Here is a 22,478-nt window from a genome sequence, read left to right on the forward strand (position 1 = left end):
ATCCAACACTAATCCAGGATGTTCGCTGCATTTCAAGTTAAGCCTTAAAATGTACATGTTTTCGTGTACCTTCTCTACCTGTCTCTTCAACTCCTGCCTCAGTCATTTGATAGGTTTCCCAGAATAACCCACACAGTGTCTTGTGGCTGCATTGCTGTCTGCTCTATTGAGGCCAATGTAGGAGGACATAATAGATTTCTCCTGCTGTGGCTGTTGAATGTTGGTGGGAAGTGACGGGCTGCCAGTGGCTTTGTGTGAAACTGAAGCTGGATAATTCACATTTAACATTTAAACATTCACCTAAGTCTGCCTTCAAACTCAGGTATAGGTTTATTTGAGGTCTATGAACTACTGCAAAATCCATGATTGTTAAAAGTGCTATAGTCTGTTTTTATAGAATAGAATAGAATAGAATAGAATAGAATAGCCTTTATTTTGTGCTACTGTAGTCGGTGCAACAATATTAACAAAACACCAGTACTACAGAAATAAGAATACAGCGAATGTAAAATTACAAAAACTATAAATAAGATAAGAAAATAAAATATAAATTTTACAAAGTAACATAAGAATAGAGCTAAGCAAAATAAAAAATAAAACTGTACAAAATGTGAATTGACGCAAATTTACAGTATTAACAGTGACAGTATGTATATCTATGAACAATAATAATATATTATGGTCAAGTCACACGGTTATGTAGGGAGTGCCCGACTACATTTTATACTCTAATTCAAAAAGTATTTAAGATAGAGACATGAATAATACATCATTTTAAAGGTATTAACTAGTACCTGAAGCTCATGAAAAGAAACAAAAGATATAGTTCCATCTTTTGCCATAAAAATTTGAATAACTGCATGGTTATGTAGGGAACAAAAATTAACATCTAAATTTTCCTTTTTTTCTAAACGTTTTAAAAGTGCGGTTGCAACTGTCTCCTAACTATGAAAATTTGCTGAGATGTTCTTTAAGGTGTCTTGATAAACAATGGATGCATTTTTTTATTTTTTAAATATAACTATGACTTTTGGCAAGAGTTTTGAAGAATGGAATGGTTATGTAGGGAATTGGTAATTCCGGTTATGTAGGGAAAGAAAAGACAGGTAACAAATTTATACATTTTTATACATATTTATGACTAGATATACAAAGGACACATATTAGCTGTAGTAAGTGATTCATTAAGCACATTTAATGCACATTTAATAATAAGAATAAGAATAGCCTTTATTTTGTGCAACTCTAGTTGGTGCAACAATATTAACAAAACACCAGTACTAAAGAAATAAGAATACAGCAAATATAAAATTACAAAAACTAAAAATAAGATAAGAAAATAAAATATAAATTTTACAAAGTAACATAAGAATAGAGCTAAGTAGAATAAAAAATAAAAGTGGACAAAATGTGAATTGACGCAAATTTACAGTATTAACAGTGACAGTATGTATATCTATGAACAATAATAATATATTAACAGGATGTATTACCCATGAAAACAGTATGTCTATGTATGAAGCAGTATGTGTATACCTATGAACCAAGTCAGGAAAAAAAATAGTGCATTTATATTTTAATAAATATTGCATTGCTATTGCAGAACAGAAGATTATTGCATGACTTATTGCAATGAACAGTAAGTTTACCCTTAACTGGTGTCAGTTGTCTTTATAAAGCTTGTGTTGAAGCGTGCCATGCAGTATTATTGTTGAACTCGTATCACATAAATGTGCTCTTTTTCTTCAGATATTGTGGGTTTAAAAGCTCAGCGCTCTTTGCAAGACTTTATCTGTAATATATAAAGGACTGGGTATCAAATCTCCATACTTAATGTGGAACAGACGGAAACATGTGCATTGTACATATATTATCATTAACTTACCACTGATTGTCTGGCCAGGTTTGGAAAATATTTGACCTATTTTTTGTTCAGGTTTTTGCAGGTTTAGATTCTGAAGTTTTAAGCAATTGTGCAGACATTGATCTTGTGTACTGTTGTTGCTGGTGTCATTTAAAGGAACAATTTGCAAAATTTTTCACATTAAAACTGCATTAATATCTATCTGTAATTGTTACAAAATTTCCAGTTCTCCTCACATTTGGAATAATACCAAATACTTTCAGTACAGTGAACCATTTCATTTTGTCTGAGTCGTATTTAGCACAGTATTTTGGCCAAATGTATTTATTTTTATTATAATTCATGCCATTTTACAATACAGTAACGCAGTAGAGAGCTAATTAACTGATGTATTACGATGTAATATTTTTAGACAGTTCATCAAATAGTGATTTACTCGCAATTGCTGTAGGGATATAAGTATGATATCAGCTAATAAACTAGAGGATGTAATTACCACCCAATATTCAAATAGTTGTAACCACCAATTATTACCTCCATAAGGAGGTATTGTGATCACTTTGTGTGTTTGCGTGCGTGTTTGTTTGTTTGTGTGTTTGTTTGTTAGCAAGATAACTCAAAAAATTATGGACGGATTTTCACGAAATTTTCAGGAAATGTTGATACTGGCACAAGGAAGAAATGATTAAATTTTGGTGGTGATCGGGAGTGGGGGCAGATCTGTCTTGGCGGAGGTCTGGGCTCTCCGAGTGCTTTTCTTGTTAATTTGTATTTTTGCTTGAAATACAATATTCATCCTTACTCTGAAGTAAAATACCCACAATGGGCAAAACAAACACAGGGTCTCCTGAGTGTTTTTTCACAGCCACCACAGAGGAGTATTCAGTTTAGAGATACATAGGTCGGAGATTGGTATTCATTGATATTTGCTGATATTGGCCAATAATGGTATCAGCAAATACTTTCTCTGTTTTTTTCACAGATGGCAGTGGCAGATACATATCTGTTGTGGTATATTAAGTTTTTTTTTTCCATACATTTTTATGGTTGAATTTAAGTTCATTTAAAGGCAGTGTGAGGAAAAACTGAAAGGGTTATATTTATTTAAGATTTTTTAGATTTATATAATGAATATTTCTTAAGGGGGAATAAATAATAAAAACAAAATAAAGAAACAAAGTAATGTCACTATTGTCAGCAAAATGTCATTTTAAATACTGGAATTGATCAAGAATGTTACAATTACCCAAATTCTTTTGGTTGAAGTCTGAAAGTGGACCTCTGGATGTCACTAAATACTACACACTGAGTCTGCAAGTTAGAAAATAATGTTATGCTTCCCAACATTATTAAGACTGAAATCAGCACTGGTGGTGGAAACTCCCATGATTGCATCATTTCACACCATGCAGACTTCAAGAACTGGTGAAGAACTGGTTCAAAATTAGGCAGTGGCTCCAACCGGTCCTCCACATTCTTCCTGTCATGCTTATGTTTTGACTTTAACCTTACTTTTTTTTTAAGCTTTCTATTAATACAAAATTTGTCCATTTGTTTTGCCCTATTTCACTCCCTCTTGCCCCAGATAAGGAATCTAAATTGTCCAGGCCTGTTGGGATCAGGACAGGTATTTGCAGTAGACACTAAAACATTCCTGTTTTTATTGAGGGGAAAATGTTTTATTGTACCCTCAAGAGGAATGCTGTCAGGGGATTTGGTGTACTTTAGTGTAGAAATGTAAAACACTGCATCAAAATAGACTCTTAGGCTTAAACATGAGCTTGTATCTTTAGGTATAGAAACGTTTTAGTTTCTGGCCCTTCTTTATTTGCCTCTCACCTGTCTTTATGTCAGGGCCAAGCCAAGGTTTTTACGTTGCTGGAGGGTTTGGATTCAGTGCCAGAGGATGTGGAGGTCTATGTTGTGCTGGAAGGATCCACACTGGTCCATGTGACAAGGGCTCAGAGTGACATCATGCTCTACTTCATTGTCCCTGGTATGTATATGCATGATTCAGTCGATTTCTGCAGGTTTTTCATGTATTTTGGACTGATTTGTATTGCATTATAGAGCTGGGAGATTAAAATGATGATATATTTTTTATGTAATTGACATTGTCTTTACAATTTTTTTTTCTCCGCATCACCCTGCTGTAATATGTTACATTAAGACATGCTTTCAAACATCCTTTTCCAATCCTTTCTTTTCCTGTCCGTGATGCATTCAGGAACACTGTATCACTGTTTGAATCTCGACACTCAGGCACATACAGGGTTTGCAACATGAACGTCTGGAAGAGCACAGAATCTTATCAGCTTCCTGTGGAAACAGCTCCATAAACAATATGTCACCATTACTGAGCCCCTGTGTACGTCCACACAGGCTACAGGCAGGGCTGCTGGCCAATGATATTCCTTTGTATATGTAGTCGATAGGAACACAAGACCTCTCCAAGAAAAATCATGCAGTTATGAGAATGTTAAAAGAAAAGCAGAAAACTTTACAGCAACAGTCTGAACTTTGAGGCATCTGAGTCACTTAAATTACCTAAATATTATTATGATTTTCATGTAACTTTCAATCATTTATTACAGATTATGACTAGTGGCAGGGCTGTACTTTCTATTTGCTTGATGAGACAGTTATATGTCGTAAAAGAAAAGATGCTTTCTGGGTATTCAGTAAGATATCCATGCTTTGCAAATGAAGAGACTGTTTCTGCAGGTCTTTAAGAAGTGTTTTAAATGATCTAAAATACAATTGTCTGAATTTAGGACCTAAAATGTAGTGTCACATTGTTTTTTAAATGTTCTTTCTACATATTTTCTATGATGTATGAAGTATGTTATTTGATTTTTATTAAACATTTGCAAGGAAAATTTTGACGACCTCATAACTTGAGAGTGGACAAACCCTTTTGATTCCCTCAGATTGTTGTGGTCCTGATCCCGGAACACACGTTACAGTATGCCATATTACACATGATATTATATACATTACAATCTGGAAATGAATTAGGTCATAAAATGCATTCATAATCATCTTTTAAAAATGTTAGATTTTACTTGTGGAAATCAGTAGAAACCTAAATTCTATGTTGAATACATCTGGAGTGAAGTCTGTTTTTTGCTGTGTTGTATCCCTCATTAGGACATAATATGGCCGAGGTGGTGTCTGTTCAGGCCTACCTGTGCTCTGAAACCACACCCCTGACCTGGGTGGGCGGAGCTTCTCTGGAATATGTACAAGACGATGCACAGGTAGGGGAGATGTTAAATATGCTGCATTTTATCTTCTTGTTTTAACTTTATCTTAATTATACCTATAACTCTGTTTTGATTCTGTGTGACCATATGGTGGTGCACTCTGTTATTACATTACCTTTTGAGTTTTTGTTTTTTGTTTTGTCTATCAAAGTGTTATTTTACCTTTTTTTTAATAAGTTATTATTATTGTTATTATAATGAATCTTTAACACAAGAACGATGTAATGAAAAATTACATACTGCTTCCTCTGCACAAAATTGTCTATGTTATTCAATTTGGAATCCAGTTTTCAAGATGGCATTTTATGCATGATATATTCTATTTCAGGGTGCATATTTTTACCCAATACACATTTGCAGTAAAATGAAAAACTCAGAAGCCTTAGAGCATAAGTTAAATTAAAAGAAAATTTGACTTTATGTGCATGGAGCTCTCAACAGCATTTCTTAAAGATTTAACTTAAAAAAACATTTCCCCAAGTAATTTAAAGTAAATAAATTCAAAATAAGTCAAATTAGCAACACATATATTTGTGCTAGAATTTGAGTTTCAGCCGTTAGTCTCTTTTCAGCAGTGGCAGCCTGTAATGCACAAAGCAGAGCTGCTCAGTGTGAACAGAGTGGAGAAGAGACAATATAGAACACAGGTGTCAAACATGCGGTCCAGGGGCCAGATCCAGCCCACCAAAGGGTCCATTCCAGCCCATGGATGAATTTGTGAAATGCAAAAATTACACTGAAAATATTAACAATCAGTGGTGTCAAAATCATTTAATTCAGGTTCCTCATACAGACACATACAGACCAATTAGATCTCAAGTGGGTCAAACCTGTAAAATATTATCATAATAACCTATAAATAATGACAACTGCAAATTTGCTCTTTGTTTTGGTGTAAACAAGTAAAATTACATAAAAAATGTTTACATTAACAAACTATCCTTTTACAAATAATGAGAATAACCTGAACAAAAATGAACAACCTGAAATGTCTGAAGAGAAGTAAATGCAATTTGACCAATATTCTGCCTGTTACTAAATGTTTTGTGTATTTCTAGGTTCACTGTGATCTGTAAGTTGTAATGTACATGTGTAAATGATAAACTGAGACATAATATTTTTAAAACTGCACTTGTTATTCTTAAGACATTTCAAGTTGTTCTTGTTATTCAGATTTTTCAGAACATTTTGTAAATGTAAACTTTATCATAATTTAATTTTGCTTTTTTTCATTGTTACTTTTGGGCTGGCCTACTTGAGATCATATGGGGGTGAATGTGGCCCCTGAACTAAAATGAGTTTGACATTCCTGATATAGAACATTATAAAATCACTTTAATAAATTAATTAAAATTTATTTGATCGTATATCATTGTATATAATTGCTGAACTCCATTAACATGCTGCGTCCAAAATGTAAAAAATCAGAATAATTTCACCTCACTTGTACTCTTTTCACTTGTACTTTTCACATTGCTCTGTTGCCTTTCTCATCAGTTATCACAGTTATTTACTGGTGCTCTTTTCACAGGACCTGGCAGAGCACCTGGTAATCCATGGACACAGTCTGAACTCTAGGGATCACATGGAGCTAAGCAGCCTCTTCAACTTGGGCCAGGAGAGCTCTCGCTGGGCCATGGATCACCGTGTTGCTCTGGCCATGGCCAACTTAGATATTCCAAATAACTGGAATGTACTGGGGAGCCACAACGGAGATGGTGAGAACAGTTTTAACATGCAATATTACTCAACAGACATCTCTGCCAACACGTCAGATACTGATCAGAAGCATATTATATTTGTTGAAGATAAAACAGGTTTATTACTGCACCCATTCTTAAAGGGTTATTTGGGATTACTTGAAGTGGGGTTACTTCAGGTGCTTATCCATGGTGTATTATCTGCAGTAGAAGGTGGTCAGCATGGCTACAGATTGGAGAAGCAGACAGGAGCATGGTCAAGGAAGCAAAGAAATGTACTGCTGTGGACAGGAGTGGCAGGGCATTATATCGCTCTTCTCAGAGTAACCAGACTCATTTAATAAAAACAGTTGTTGTACCTCGTGGAATCCAGGAGTTACTGGTCTACCATGGCGTCAGTCGGTTTGGTATAGGCAGTAGATCAGTAACTTCTGCGATGAGACAAGGTAAGAATTTAATACTAACAAAATAGCTGCAGCTATAAAACATTTTTGTAATTCATTAGCTATCAAGTGTTTTCTTCGATTCGATTCAAGTAATCAATTATTTGAATAGGCAAAAATAATACTAAAAATGTGAAACAGACATGTTTGAAAATGACAAATAACTTGTCCTTTATTCCAGAACCAGCTGAAACAACACCCACAAAAAATAGAAAAGTAAAACAATATATTGAAAAAAACCTATATAGAAATAACAACAATAACCACAATATAAAATTATATAGAAAAATATCTATAGATATAAACAACATATGAGTCCAACAACGAGTAAGTGATGGTTCCAATGGACGAAAGTCAACATAGAGACATTTTCTGCCTTTTTGTCCTTGTCTCTTCTGTTTGTGTTGATCCTGGCATCATGTGCGTCACAATAAGCATCCGTGTGAAACACAACAGTGGAACCAATCTTTAACAGCAGAGAAATTAAGGAATTGCAGCTTTGATTCAGGAAAATTGTAATCAAGTTTTTTTTGTTTTTTAAATCAATTCGAGTTGATTAATTGATGAGGCATTTCAGCTCCATAATATAGTGTACATTTGCACATCTGTGCTCTCAATGCCACCACATTCTTTTGAGGAAAAGCAATTTTACCTCTTCATCTGGACTGGTACATATTTTAATTTTAAAACATTCATTCATTCATTCATTCAGTTATTCATTCATCTTCTGAATCTGCTTTATCCTCACTTGGGTCACGAAGGTCACTGGAGCCTATCCTAGCTACTTATGAGCAAAGGCAGGGTACACCCTGGACATGTCGCCAGTTCATCGCAGGGCTAATTTTTAAAACAATTTGGAGCATTTCCCTTTTGGTTTGGTTTCTTACATGATGATTATAAGATTAACAAAACAAATAAAAAATAGGAGTTGAAAAAATGTCAACAAATAGTAAATACAGGAAGAAGGCCAGGTATTCTAGGAAAGTGGTATTTTCCAACATTTTCCAACAAGCAGCTGTTACTGCTTCACAAGCTCCTTCAGTTTGTAAACTCTGTCACATCCCAGAATGCAAAGCACATTTGGCTACAGAAGCTGTTTAATTTTTTTGCCCAGTATACATGTTAGTTGGGTCAGATTTGGCCTGGATCATATTTCCCCCACAAGAGAGCTGCTGCAGAGTTGGGTTACATCCTAAAATACTGTTTTTGCTGCTGCCCTGTCCGAAGCAGCACATGGTGTAACTCTGTGACGGTGCTCCTTTCAGCTTCTCTGAACTGTAGAGCATGGCCACTGCCATCTACTGTGAGGAATACACGGAGTATGAATCAGTATGTCATAGAAGCAGTGCACAGTCAGTTGTCAAGATCAGAAGTCAGATCAGGTGAGGAAAAGGTGAAGGAATGTTTGTAGATAAAGAAAATTGCCAGCCCTAAGCTATATTATTATCTAAAGAAAGACTTATGTCATGCCATCAACAAAAGCCCACAAGGCACTTTGTGAGCAGAGATGAATAGTTTCTTGGAACTACTTTTACTTCTTCTATCTGAAGAATATGAACTTTTCAACTCCGGTCCCCGCATCATCCTTCTCCCTCTGCTTTCTCCACTGTCATTCCCATTTTCCATGCTCACTGGGCTGAAGTCGGAAGTGAACGTGGTCATATGTATGCCTCTGTTAAATTCATCACAGCCAATTAAGCAGCGTGTAATGCAGTTAATTGAGCCTTTCCATCTGGAAGTAACCCTAAGCAGAACTCGGTGTTCGTGTGCTGACCACCGTGTCTAGATGCCAGCATCTATTTATGTGGCTTGACTGCTTGTGTAGAACCACCTACATAAATGACAAACTAGATTTGGGGTTAATATAGTTATGGCAGTCTGTTTCATTGCAATGTCTCCCTCCAAATGGCCGCAGTTAATCAGATAACCCTGCTTATGACATCACTGTACCGCTGACACTAAAGCCTCACTTGTTGATTTTGTCATCATTTATAGGACAGTTTTAATATTTATTGTCAGTGAAAAGTGAAATTCAGATGTTTATTTCTAAAGCCATTTCTGAAAACGTGAGCAGAGGGCTTCTTGCCATCACTTTGCTGTTCAGGATCTTCTGAGCAGGTCAAAAATGGTGACCTCGTGATGCATTTGGGGTCATTACAGCATACAACACCAGTATAAAAACTGGAGTACAGTAGGACCAGTGCTTCTCCTGCCTGATCACAGCGAGGTTATGTTAATCAGTTATATAAAAATAGAAGCTTGCAGCCTCACATTAATGAAAAAAAGGAGATAAAAAGAAAAGCAGTAATGAAGTAGTGGTATTTGTACTATTTGACACTTAAGAGAGAGGCTGCTTTGGCATATGTGTCGACATGACAGCCAGAATAAAACAAAACCTCATAAAGTATAGAACACTTATGTTAACACTTACCTGTTTACATCAGGGGTGTCCAATCCTGGTCCTCGAAGGCCAATATCCTGCATGTTTTAGATGTATCCCTCTTCCAACACACCTGATTCAAATGATGAAGCTATCATCAAGCTCTGCGGAAGCATGATAATGACCATCAGGTGCGCTGGAAGAGGGAAATATCTAAAACATGCAGGATACTGGCCCTCGAGGACCGGGATTGGACACCCCCGGTTTACATGTATGCTGGAGAGAACATTTACACCATTTTACTTTTCAACGGTACACTAAAATTTATATAGATGTATGTGTCTTTGAAACCATCAGACAATGAGAAATAAGAAAAACAGTAAATTTCACAGATGTAGGAGTTGCTGGTCTACCACTGCCTCAATCAGGTTATATAAGATAAGATAAGATAAGATAAGATAAGATAAGATAAGATAAGATAAGATAAGATAAGATAAGATAAGATAAGATATCACTTTATTTATCCCACCATGGGGAAATTACTGTTAACAGCAGCAAGTACAAAAAACAAAGAGCAGAGAAGACAAGTAGAATAACAGACATGACTGAAACATGAAGTATAAAGGGAAAAGAGAAGAAAATCTGCTATTCAAATAAATATTTACATTAATTTAGATTGAAATACAATTTCCAAATTTACAGTATAATTGCACATGCGCAATGTGTTTTGGGAACTATCCTACTGCATAGTCTGATGGCTGTGGGAAGGTTCATCTGTGACTGGTATTTTATCAGTTTAGGTTGGAGGTTCTCTATTTACTTGCTTGTGTTTTCCTGAGGTTTGTGTTGGAGTCTGTGTTGTTGTGGGTGCTGGACGTCTGCTGACATCAGCTGACTGCATTTCTACAGTGTCTTGAACACTGATACAGCTATAGAGCAGCAGAAGAGAGGTCGCTGGTTAGCTTAGATTGAAAATAGCGGGCAACTCCCCAGTTGCCTAAAATGACTAAATTACTGTTTTAGTCAAGTAAGTCAGGTGGCATAACATCATCTGTTTGGTTGGAATGGGTTGTCAGACAGTGTGAAAGGAAAATACTCAAAATAGAGTGTGCACATAAAGCTCCATTGACTGCTGTAACAACCAGTCACTGCATCTGATATAAAAACAGTAGTTTGGAGTAGGAAAAGGCAACTAAAAATGATACTGAATATGCATTACATTTGTAGTAAATGAATCTTTACCTTAGTTATTTAGTTTCAAATGTTTCAATTAGTTTCTGTATTTTTCCAAATACTGGAGGTTTGAAAACACACTTGTCCATTTTATGATAAAGTCAAATACACACACACACATGCATACCACTGCTTTGCATAGACTTTGAAGACAATGGAAGCTGAGAAATGTCAGGAAGTATGTCATTATAGCTTAACAAGGCCTGTACCGTAGATACCATGTACCTGAGGTGTTTCAGATCAGTAAAAATCTGAGTTTGGTTTATCCAGTACAAATTGCTTGAATTTCTGCTGCCTCTTCTTCCAAGGTTAGCTGTGTGGATTTGATGAAGGCCAGTTACCTGGATACAGATCTTGTTGGACTGCATTGAATGGCAGACTCAGAAATAGCAAGCTGTCACCACTTGGCTGAGACGATTTTACTGCTTTAAAATGGGTCAGTGGAGCAGAGGGATCTCATGTCGTGGAAGACAATATATCACTGACATTTAGGTTAGTTATAATGAGCTAGTGGTTATAGGACTAAGATATTACATGGTTTAGTTTCAGGGACTCTACAATCTACTCTCCCCCCCAGTGTTTGCAGTTGTCCTCTCAGATACTTGTTATGTGTGGTGTTTTATATTTTTGTGTTTCCTCCTCAGAACACAGTCCCAGGGAGTCCCTACTCCACCTGGCTGTGCGCTGGGGTCTGTGTCGTCTGGCTGAGTTGCTGCTCTGTCAGCCAGGGGGTCTCATGGCCGTCAGTCTCCCAAATGAAGATGGAGTCACACCGCTGCAGCTCGCGCAGACAGCTGGCAAGACTGAGCTCCTGGAGCTGCTCACACAGTAGGATTACCACCTCCTTTACTTTCACACATGTGACTACAAGGGAAAAACAACACTTACACTAGTTGTTAACCCAGATAAAAAGCATTCTTCAGATGTCTTAAATACTGTTAATATGTGGCTTATGTATGTTTTATGAACACATAAAATGCTAAGGATCATCTAAGTATCACCTGTCAGACTCTGGAATGTTTGGGCTGCGTACAGTTTGGAATCCATAAATCTTTAGCTCAGCTTTACAGATCTGTTTAGGTGAATAGGAAAAAAGTAGGACACCAGCATCTGAGACATCTAATTTGAGAAACAAGCTATCATTTTAAGGGTAAGACAGGAAAACCTATGCATATATATAATGGTTTTAAATAGCATATCAGTTATGCAGTATGCATGCAAATGCAAAACACATTTTTCTAGAGTTAATATTTGCAGGCAAATTCACTGCTGTCTTGCTGTTGTACTGCAGCCCACCCAACCCTCTGGCCACACCCCCTGCGGGTCTGTCCCAGGTGTGGGCAGATCAGGCGCGGTTGCTCAGGTACTGTCACGACACAGGGAACCTGACGCTAACTGCCCGACAACACCTAAGATGGAGTTCAGAGGAAAGCCGCCATGCGGACATCCTGCTTCTCAGAGACCGGCTCAGAGATGAAGACTTCCTCAGAGAGGTGAGGATTATCACCAACTAAAGTTGGATAAAATTGACTTAATTAACAATTTCTTTGATTGTTAAACTGTTTGGTTCCTTGGTGAATTAGTAAACAGAATTGAAATAATATGCCTGTTCATGTTTGGTTTAATTGTGATATTAATTAAAGACAGACAAAGAAAGACAGAGTTTTACATTTTACAGTCTTCATTCATGTTAATGTCACAGGCATTACTGTAACCACTGACAGTAACAAGTCACAGCATTAAAGTTACAGTTTATACAGTAATGCACTGAAACACCAGGGAATGTTTACATAAGGGACAATAGAAGAGAAGATTAGTTTCAGTATAGTTATTTGTATGTAACATTAATATTAGCACAGCACATATTATCATTCTTCCAAATACTTCACTACTGTTATCATTTTGAATTGGCACATTAGCATATTTTGCAATTCTGCAGTCTATAGGTTGAAATGGGTATGATTTAATCATCAACTACAACAGTTCACAAAAAAAGCCAGTCACTTAAAACAATATTGAAGGTGTTATCCATTTTTCATTAATTACTAACAAAATGTTTATGTTTATTCTAACATTCTTTTTCTGTTCAAATGTTGCAGAAAAACATCAGTCCCCACATTCAATTTTTCAGTCAGAATAACAATAAAATAGAGATCCAAGAAAAAACAATGTGAGTGGATCAATGATCAACCATGACTGCTTGTCAACTTTAGTATTCACATTTTCATGACTATGGGTATTTTTGAGTGCGATATGAAATAAAATAAACTGATTTAAAATGCTCCATTCTGTGCTAATGCAGCCACCTCTCTCTATAGTCGCCATTCTGTCACACTCCACGCCTGTCAACATTGAAATGAGAGAAGGAAATTTATTTTCAAACCTATTTATAATCCCTTCAGTTGTGAAAACTGGCAATGCTACTGCAAATACATAGCGGCTCCACAGCACCTCGAGCACTAATCTATTAATAATGAAAACCTCATTATCCAGTGAGCACTTGAAAATGCCGTCAAACTAAAGCAGACTGGGAAATGTGTAAGTACTCCACATTTGAGTGTTCTGCCTTTAAGGTGATGTGTTCTTGTCTAGATCAAAGCATTGAGAAGGGAGCGAGTGGAGACGATCTTAGGGAAGGAAGAGCTGGTGGATGATCCTGCAGAGAACGGTATCTTATCCTGCATAACCTGTCTGTCTGCTTTGGAGGGCTTTGGAGGCCTACCCTAACTAAGACATCCATTCCTAATTACTTTCTTTTCATGTTGCAATGGTCTGCCATTTCTGTTTTAGGGATTCATGTGGCCAGATAAACACTAGGTTGAAACCGACTTACATACTAATAGATAATGACTGCCCTCCTCTGGGGATTTAAAGTACTGCAAGCTGGAAACTTTGATGGACTGAAGTTGCCATCCTCGTCATCATATCTCTTATTCCTTTTCACACTATATTGACATAGAGACCTCACTTCAAGTGAGGCTGAAAGTATTTAACACTGGTGATAAAAACAACAAAAAAGGTCAATCAGCAACAAATAACTCAGTGAGATAATAAAACCATCAAGGATGATTGATCATGTAAGGGAAATGAACCACATGAAACAAGACCAAAAAACTACAACTAGAAATGTTTCTGGTGGAAGAATCAGGTCTTTGTCCATATGATAACTGAACTAACAGATCTGGTATTATGGCAAATTTAGTTAGAGTGTTACATGGTCACAAGTCACCAGATGTTTGAGATGCAGAAATCAGCCACTACAACTAAAAGATAAGTTGATTAAATCATAGAATTGAAATGAATCAGTATTTTTTTTTGGTCAATGATAGTCAAATCAGATGATTACTTTTCAAATGGGATGATTTCATGCTTTTGCCCTTTTTTACATCACTGAATATTTTATATGTCTTAATATTTTTTTGCTGTTGATACATTATAATCCTGCACTGGTCACTGACTATGTTGGCGTGCACAAAATATTCGTTTTTTACCCATATTCTGAAAAACACCAAATTCCCATTAACCTGTTTACTTTCCATGGCTAATGAAAATGTATATCACTATAATATTCCTGTTTACATGCAGCTGTGCAATCCCATTCAAAATAGAACTTTTTCAGCATTTTCCACTCGTGGCAGATTTTCAGTTACAGCTGCGGTCATAAGTTTACATACCCTGGCAAAATTTGTGAAATATTGTCCATTTTTTTTCTATTAGGTTTTATTTAATAGTTTGTTTGAATCCCTTTTAAAATAAAATAAATTTGTTATGCCTGATAATTTATGTTTTCATTAAAGAATGGTACACATTTCACAAAATTGCCAGGGGATGTAAAAGTTTTAAGCATAACTGTATGTGAACGCAGCCTTCCTCATTTATTTCTTCAAACAACTTCTTGACAAGGTCATCTTGTTTGATATTTGCCCATATCCATAAACCTGTTGATATCCTCTGTCATAATGTTTAATTTAGTTTAGTTTAGGTTAGTTTATTTCAGACACAGACATAATACAAAACATGAAACAAAAAATAAATATAAAAATAATAATAAATAATACACAAATAAAAAATCAAACAATAGAAAAATAATAATAATAATGATAAACAATACACAAAAAATCAAATAATAGAAAACATGTGTAACAGTGAATCTGCTTCTACTTCTGACAAGAAATGTGAGATGAGAGAAGAGATGTTTATGTGTCTCTATCAAAGATGATCTTTGTTTTTACTGCAGCTGACTGTAATCAGAAGCTCTTTATTGCAACCTGCAGTAAAATGCACAAATTATATTCATTTTCTGAATGTGCTTTAGTGCATATACATTATGTCCAAAGAATCATCATAAAACAGGAGTAATACTGGCATATCCCACATGCCTTAATCACTAATGCTCCATTTGGAAATGGGCCTAATTCAGAATATCCAAATGGAATATGCTGTTCATGCTTGTACTGTAGCTACTTGGAATGATGGGTAATCACTTCATCCACCTCTCTTCTCACCCTGAGCACCCATCACTCTGGAATAGGGTCAATTTGGACTCATCAGACCGCTTGACCTTTATCCATTAAACACAGTTCATTTTTATGCTCTCTGTCAAACTGATAGTTGTTCAAGAAATGAGAAGCTGCTGCATTAGTTAAAGGGGTCATATTCATCTAAACCCACTTTTATTAGTCTTTGGTACATTATGTGTGTATGTGGACCCTAATAGTTCAAAAAGTTTGAATCTGAATCCTCCAGATGCTGGAAAGTTATCTTTATATTCATTTTGGCAAAAATCGAGTGGATTTGTACAACCCGTTTGAATTCCTGCTTAATTTGTTACATCTATAACTAGTTACGTCATGACATTTGCACATATAAGGTCAAGACTTCCGACGAACATTTCTCTGAGTACGACATAATTGTTTGTCAGCAGCAGCAGTCGTAGTCCATACTGAAAATATGTCCAAACTTTGAGCCGATTACCTGAAATGTTCAGTTGTTGGTTGAACAGGACAGAGCAGCACAGCCGACAACCTGGAGGGGGCGGGGTCATGTGCATTTAAAGGGCCAGTGCTCAAAACCACCTTTCTGATGTCATTAGTCAGAAATAGGGTTGAAGATGGACCTGTGGAGCTGAATTAATGAAGAATTTTGACCCAAGCATAGCACTTACAGTTTATGTAGACCACAGGGAAACGTTTTAAAATTCATAATTCCATTTAAAAAAGAAAAATATCACTCCTTTAAAGGGTTAGAGAACTTGTTGCAGCTGAAACATGAATCACTACAGTAATTATTCAGTGGAAGGATCTGAACTATTTGGCATATATGGCAAAAACACCATGCATACAGACGTAATGTATAAGTAGAAATAGAAATGTTACAGTTTCTCTAGCTCCTTCTTGTCCCATTGGAGCAGCTGACATCACTGTGTCTTTGTTGAGTAAATGTATTCCATGCTAGTCTATTGACAAACACAAAGACATTTGTTAGATAAGTGCTTTTCACTGCTTTTCAGTGTTTCCCATACATTACATCTCCATTCTCAGCCTTTGCCTTTTCTTCCTCTCTTAATCTATACATCCTTTATGGGTTGCTGTAACTTCCCACTCCTGCGTTTCCTCCTTTAATTTGTCTCGACCCCAGGCTGAGTATCAACCCACCCAAACACTAATTTGACTGTGTCGTTACTTTGTTTCTGCTAAGCAATAATACACCGTGTCTTTTGATCTGGGACACACACATGGTAGTTAAAAGAAATGAGAAGAGATCAAGGCCACACGGTAAAGATTCCCTCAGGTTACGACAAGAGAACAGGAATAAGATCTTGTGTAGTACATACATCGTTAAAAATGGACAAACATGTGTGCTTACCTTAATGTCTTTTGAAGTTTAGTGCCTGCTGTATGGCTGAGTTTTACATATGCTCTTCTTATAGGACTGTACTCTGATATCAATGGAGGAGACTCGACCGCAGTGAAAAGCGGGAATATTTTTGTGAGTACTGGTTTTCTGTTTATATAAAAAGAAAGCAAAAAAATATACAGTCTACTCTCGTTATACCGCCAACTTCCGTTCATGGCCAAATTGGCGGTATAGCGAAAATGGCGTTATAACGGGTTGCGTCCATAATGTGCATGTCTTTACTATATGATGTCTGTGCTGCCTCCGTTAACCCGTTCTAATTGCGTTTCTAAATAAATCTTGATTCTGTTATGTTGTAAGGGATCATTTAAAGTGGGGAAACATTTTAAGCATTATTATACCGTTTCGGGAAATGACACCCCATCATCTTGAGGCTTTGGCTTAATCCCACGTCCTCTTCCCGACATCCTGACCTACTGAGTGTTCTGCAATAAATGAACAGTGGCCGTTCCGTAGACCTACTCGTAGCTTGTCGCGATCAGCATCTGGCGCGTTTGTTTCAGTTCATTGTTAAAATTTATGTGTACTCGATGGCAATCACGCTGGCGGTATAACGGTCGGGAAATCAATGGTATAAGTGTTGTTTGTGCATGGAACTGGGCTGGCGGATGGCGATAGGCGGAAATGGCGGTAGCTAATGGAATAATGCATTGGGGATTTTTGTGCAATGGTTTTGGTCGGCGGTGAGCGAAAATGGCGGTATAACGGCGGGCGGTTTAACGAGAGTAGACTGTAGCACCAGAATATTTTGTACTCATATTGGAAAATTGAAGCCCTCCTCCTGCAGCTCTGTCCTCCCTGTCTGAAGCTTAGATCCAACACAAAGCTCTTTTATGTTTATGTTTTATGTCACTATGGTGGTGACATTTAAAGGAGCTGCATGTTGGTTGCCTTTCAAAGTAACGAAAGATGTCACAAATGTTGCGGAGTAGAAAGTGCAATATTTAATGCTGAGATGTAGTGGAGTATATTTATTTATTTATTTATATGAAATGAAAATACTTTAATTAGGCATAAGTACCTCAAATTTATTCTGGGAGATATAAGGGGCAAGGACCAACATGAGGCCAGTGCAGAATTATCTTAAGGTGTAATACCTCTAACAGCCACTAGATGCTGTTTTAAAAACCCTTTGACTCCCACAGACTTATATTGAATCAATTTTGCTCCAGGAATCATTCCATTCATATCTGTTTTATCCGGTTCCTCTAATAAATGGTCTTGTGGTCCATCTTTAACTTTTTCACATCGTTGACATCTGTCGTCAGGCCGTTGGCGTGACAGTGTGTTTATCTGTCAAGTTGGATCTTCAGGGTTTCTTTTTATGTAACAAAATGCATTCTTTTCCTGGCAGCTCTACTGTAGTTGTGGTTAATAGCTTCCACTAAGCTTCCACACCAATAGTAATAATAATAATAATAATAATAATAATAATAATACATTTTATTTGTGAGTGCCTTTGACAAAACCCAAGGACATAGTTCAACAAAGGATAAAAAGACAAAAAATAAACTCACAATGGTGTATTAGGGCCACACAAGAAAATAAAAACACTTGTCAGTATGAGAATAAAGTCATAAAATATCGAAATAAAACCCGTAATTTTATAAGAATAAAGTTGAATACAAAAAGTCATAATTTTACGAGAGTGAAGTTCATATTTCGAGAATAAAGCCATAATATTACAAGAACAACGTCGTAATTTAAAAAACAGGCAGGAAAAATATCATAATTTACAACAATAAAGTCGTGCCCACTCGAAGTATAATGGAGAACTTGGAACATTTTGTGAGATTATACTTTCATTTGGATTTTACACACAGCAAAAAACTGAGCCTATTAGCCCCGCCCACCATCAACACATTATCATTAGTCTAAGGACTTTGAATCAAGTTTGCATGCATTTGGATTTGTTTTGTCGTAAGAACCGAACAGATTTGGAGCCAATTGCATCTTTTGTGGAGGAGGAACTGACTGGAAGTGGTCGGCTGCAGGGCTATCGGTGGTTACACTACCACTTTATTCATGTAAATTATGATATTTTTCCTGCCTGTTTTTAAATTACAATGTTATTGTCATAATATTATGGCTTTATTCTGGAAATATGACAACATTTTTCTCATAATATTACGACTTCATTCTCATAAAATAATGACTCTTTTTGTATTCAACTTTATTCTCATAAATTGATGGGTTTTATTTCGATACTTTACGACTTTATTCTAATAATGACAAGTATTTTTGTTTTCTTATGTGGCCCTAGTACGCTGTTGTCTAAAATTCAAAGTACTACACTAAGGATGTAAAATGACTTTGTTACACAGTGCTTGATAAAATTTACTGTTTCACAGAGTCAGTAAGTTAGTGTTTAGCAATAGCCCGTGACTCCTCAAAGACAGCTCTGACACCTGGCACTTCCCCCTTTTGTCCAAATATGGTCAATAGTCTCTGTCCAAAATCTAAATTGAATGTTCAGGGATTAGTGGCTAACATTGCAGTTCATCATTCCACTAAGTACAATACTATATTTTATCAATATTATTATAATATTTTATTCATTGAAAATAATAGAGAAGTAATTGCCCATCATCTGTCTCTCAAAAGTGTCATACGTTCATTTGGTGCTTTTTATTAACTGCAATAACAAACTTATTTTGATAGTTAATTTCAGTTGACTGTCTTGTAAAACTCTCCAAGCTGTGCTTAACCTACATGAACATCTGCATCAGACATAGAATAAGAGGCTGACTTGTCCCTCCCTCACTGACCCTCAATGCCTCACATTGTTTCAAGTGCATTGTTCAGGTGTCACAGCCACCACCTGCACACATCACTGAATAGTTCACTATGCGAGCAGTCAAGTGTGCATTTCCTGTTTCGAAAGGTGTGGGGTGCGTTTCTGGTCATCGTTTAGGTCTGGTTTCACACCACGCAGATGGTTACCTAATTTATATTTCACTCTCCTTCACTCACTCTGGAGAAACACTTGTGTTTTCGTACTTGTTTAGTTTTCTAGGTTTGTTGTTGCCTCACTTAGCATATGTTTATGCTGTTTGGTGAAAAGTTCCCTGTTTGTGTGACCAGGACTACGAGGAGCCGCTGATCTTTTGCCTGAATGAAGAGGACGAAGACGACGACCAGTCCCAGTCTGACCCGGGTACAGACTCATTTTAATTCTTAAAAGAGCAAAATGGTGGTTGAATATATTGACCACAACAATGAATACATAAGTTTAGTTTTAGTTTTGAATACTAATCAAATCCCCTGCAAAAATGGCTCCAGGGGCCTATGATTCAAAGCAGGATTAAGAGATTAGCAAAGTAACTGATGTGAATCTGGATTTTAGGTGTCATAAATATAGTTTTCTTTTTACCAGAGTAAATTGCTATGTTGGGTTATGCTGCACACCGAACCTGCTCCAAAACAGGTTATGTAAAAGATATGTGGAAGAGCACCCCCATCGTGCATTCAGTTCTCCTGTATTCTCATAGATTATCCATTTTAATGCAAATAAAAACCAAATAATATCTTGGTAAGATGATAGTCAAAAGGTTGATATAACCATAATTATAATATAAGAATTATATAAGACATATAATCAAACAGACTAACAAAAACACCAAAGTTTAGATGTTGATCTGGTTTTATCTTTTCTACTTGCTATCTAACCTTAAACAGGAATACATCCGGACACATTTTATTTAACAGAATAAACAATTTTAATTCCAGTTAAATGTATTTATGTCTTACTGAGGTGATTTTGATCAGAATATTGATTCACACAGTGGACAGTTCTTTCCAGATTCCTTTCTGGCTTTGGCTTCATCAGCTGTGTTGCTTTTAGCCTACATTACATACATTATGTACAGTTATTACCAGGTTCTTACAAATGCATTATCTTTGATTGTTAGCCTGCATGTTGCTATTTAAGGTTTCTTTAAACATCCTTCCTGGTGACACTGCTTCTCCAGACCTTCCATTTCGATACATGGTTTAATTTAAGAGCTTGTAGAAATGTTTTTTTGTGCAGCCTGAAGTGATCATTGTTTTTTTAGGTGGTGTTATATTCATAGGAAGTTATTCAAGTAGCTTTCAATCATTAAGTGAATCCAACTGCAGGAAACGCTTCCTTTCCTGAACAGAACTTGGAAGTTGACCTCAAACCTCGATTATGACTGTCTACCATCCCTTCAGACTGCAGGATCGCCTTTCAATCACCCCCCCCCCCTCCTCGTATTTCACTTGTCTCCTCCTCCCTCTCTGATTTTTTTTTTTTAGTTTGGTTACAGTGATTTTTAATTGCCAAATGCCAAGAATACTTCAGTAACTAATCCTGAGTCATGTTGTTGTCAGCTGTGACAGTGAAGTAGAAGTCAATCTAAGTGGGTGACTGAAGGTGGCTTCATCTGACCTGCTTTTGGACAGAGAGGAAGGATATGAGAGTGGGAACATCCTGCGGGTTAATAATTGGCTCTTGTAGCTGCAGAGCAGACTGATGCCTCAGTGTAAGAATGCTGCGGTCACAAGCTGAGGCCTCAGGCTTTATAACACTTGGCACTGGACATCTGCAATCTTCACTTCTTGTGGCTGGTGTTGTTTTCATGCTATATGGTTTAGCCATTTTGTGCTGTGTGTGTGTGTGTGTGTGTGTGTGTGTGTGTGTGTTCGTCAGCTGTTTTAGGATTTTCACATTTTCTTTGAAGACCGCCTGGCTTCCTGTGACCTCAATCGATCCCTGCAAATGCCTTCTGTGGCCCAGACAAATAACAGTGGCCCCTCCAATCCTGTTTCAGAAGAAAACACCAGCAGGGACTGAAAGTGACTCATGTTTTATAAAGTCACTGTTCCCGTATTACGCTGCTGATTTGACCCTTGAGGATTTTCAACATTTCTGATTAAACATTCCAGAGCCTTCATGCATTACGCTGAGTGGCAGGTTTTTGTTGTTGCTAACAGATGGAGCATATGTGGCTCCAGCCTGTTTTTATCACATGCAGTATGGCTGCGTGACTTAAGCTAATGCGTCATCACATACACAGACAGGACCTCTGTAGCCGGAGCTTCAGCGAGAGATGAGGAATTTGGAACATAGCTGTCATGTTCGCCCTGTCTGCTTGGTCTGCTTGATGTCAGCTCTCTCTCTGTCGCAAATTTGGATTAGCCTTACTGGAATGGGCATAATTAAACACAGATAAAGCTGACTGAAAGTACCTGAAAATTTTATCCACAGGCAAATGGAATATTTACATGTATGTATGCATGGACATGTGAATGTATACATACGAGGGATTGTCAAAAAGTTGTCAAAGACAAAGACTGTGTCAAAGCCAGCCCCAGCAATTCCACAAAGAAGGAATCTACCGATGGAAACATGGATTGCATAAGTGTTTAGACTCTAATAGAGCTCATGCATAAAAATAATTTTATTTTGGTAAATAAACTTTTCATTAGATTTATCAGAGAACTTTTTGTCTCTCCCTCATATATATGTATGTAATGTGTTCACCGGTATGTGTGTGTGTGTGTGTGTGTGTGTGTGCGCGCATGCGTGTGTGCGTACAGCGGAGTTCCACCCCAATGCACGATACAGAGCGCTGAGGAGAACTGACAGACATGACCTTCCATCATGTTAAAAGAGAAATAACTTAAAGCTATTTAGTTTGTTTAATAAAAGGG

General features: G+C 36.8%; 1 protein-coding gene across 2 annotated transcripts in view; it reads left to right on the plus strand.

Moving 5' to 3' along the window:
- The window catches only part of LOC115425180 (rho guanine nucleotide exchange factor 28-like), a 105,405-nt gene that overhangs the window by 8,311 nt on the left and 74,616 nt on the right, over positions 1–22,478 (plus strand). For both annotated transcript variants that reach the window (XM_030142558.1, XM_030142559.1), the window contains exons 3-10: positions 3,719–3,860; positions 5,015–5,124; positions 6,662–6,848; positions 11,531–11,714; positions 12,178–12,379; positions 13,479–13,554; positions 16,816–16,874; positions 19,887–19,959. In XM_030142558.1, coding sequence (XP_029998418.1) covers positions 3,719–3,860; positions 5,015–5,124; positions 6,662–6,848; positions 11,531–11,714; positions 12,178–12,379; positions 13,479–13,554; positions 16,816–16,874; positions 19,887–19,959 — 1,033 coding nt within the window. The remainder of the gene's footprint in view (positions 1–3,718; positions 3,861–5,014; positions 5,125–6,661; positions 6,849–11,530; positions 11,715–12,177; positions 12,380–13,478; positions 13,555–16,815; positions 16,875–19,886; positions 19,960–22,478) is intronic.

Source organism: Sphaeramia orbicularis, chromosome 9 (assembly GCF_902148855.1).
Source record: "Sphaeramia orbicularis chromosome 9, fSphaOr1.1, whole genome shotgun sequence".
Lineage (NCBI taxonomy): Eukaryota > Metazoa > Chordata > Actinopteri > Kurtiformes > Apogonidae > Sphaeramia > Sphaeramia orbicularis.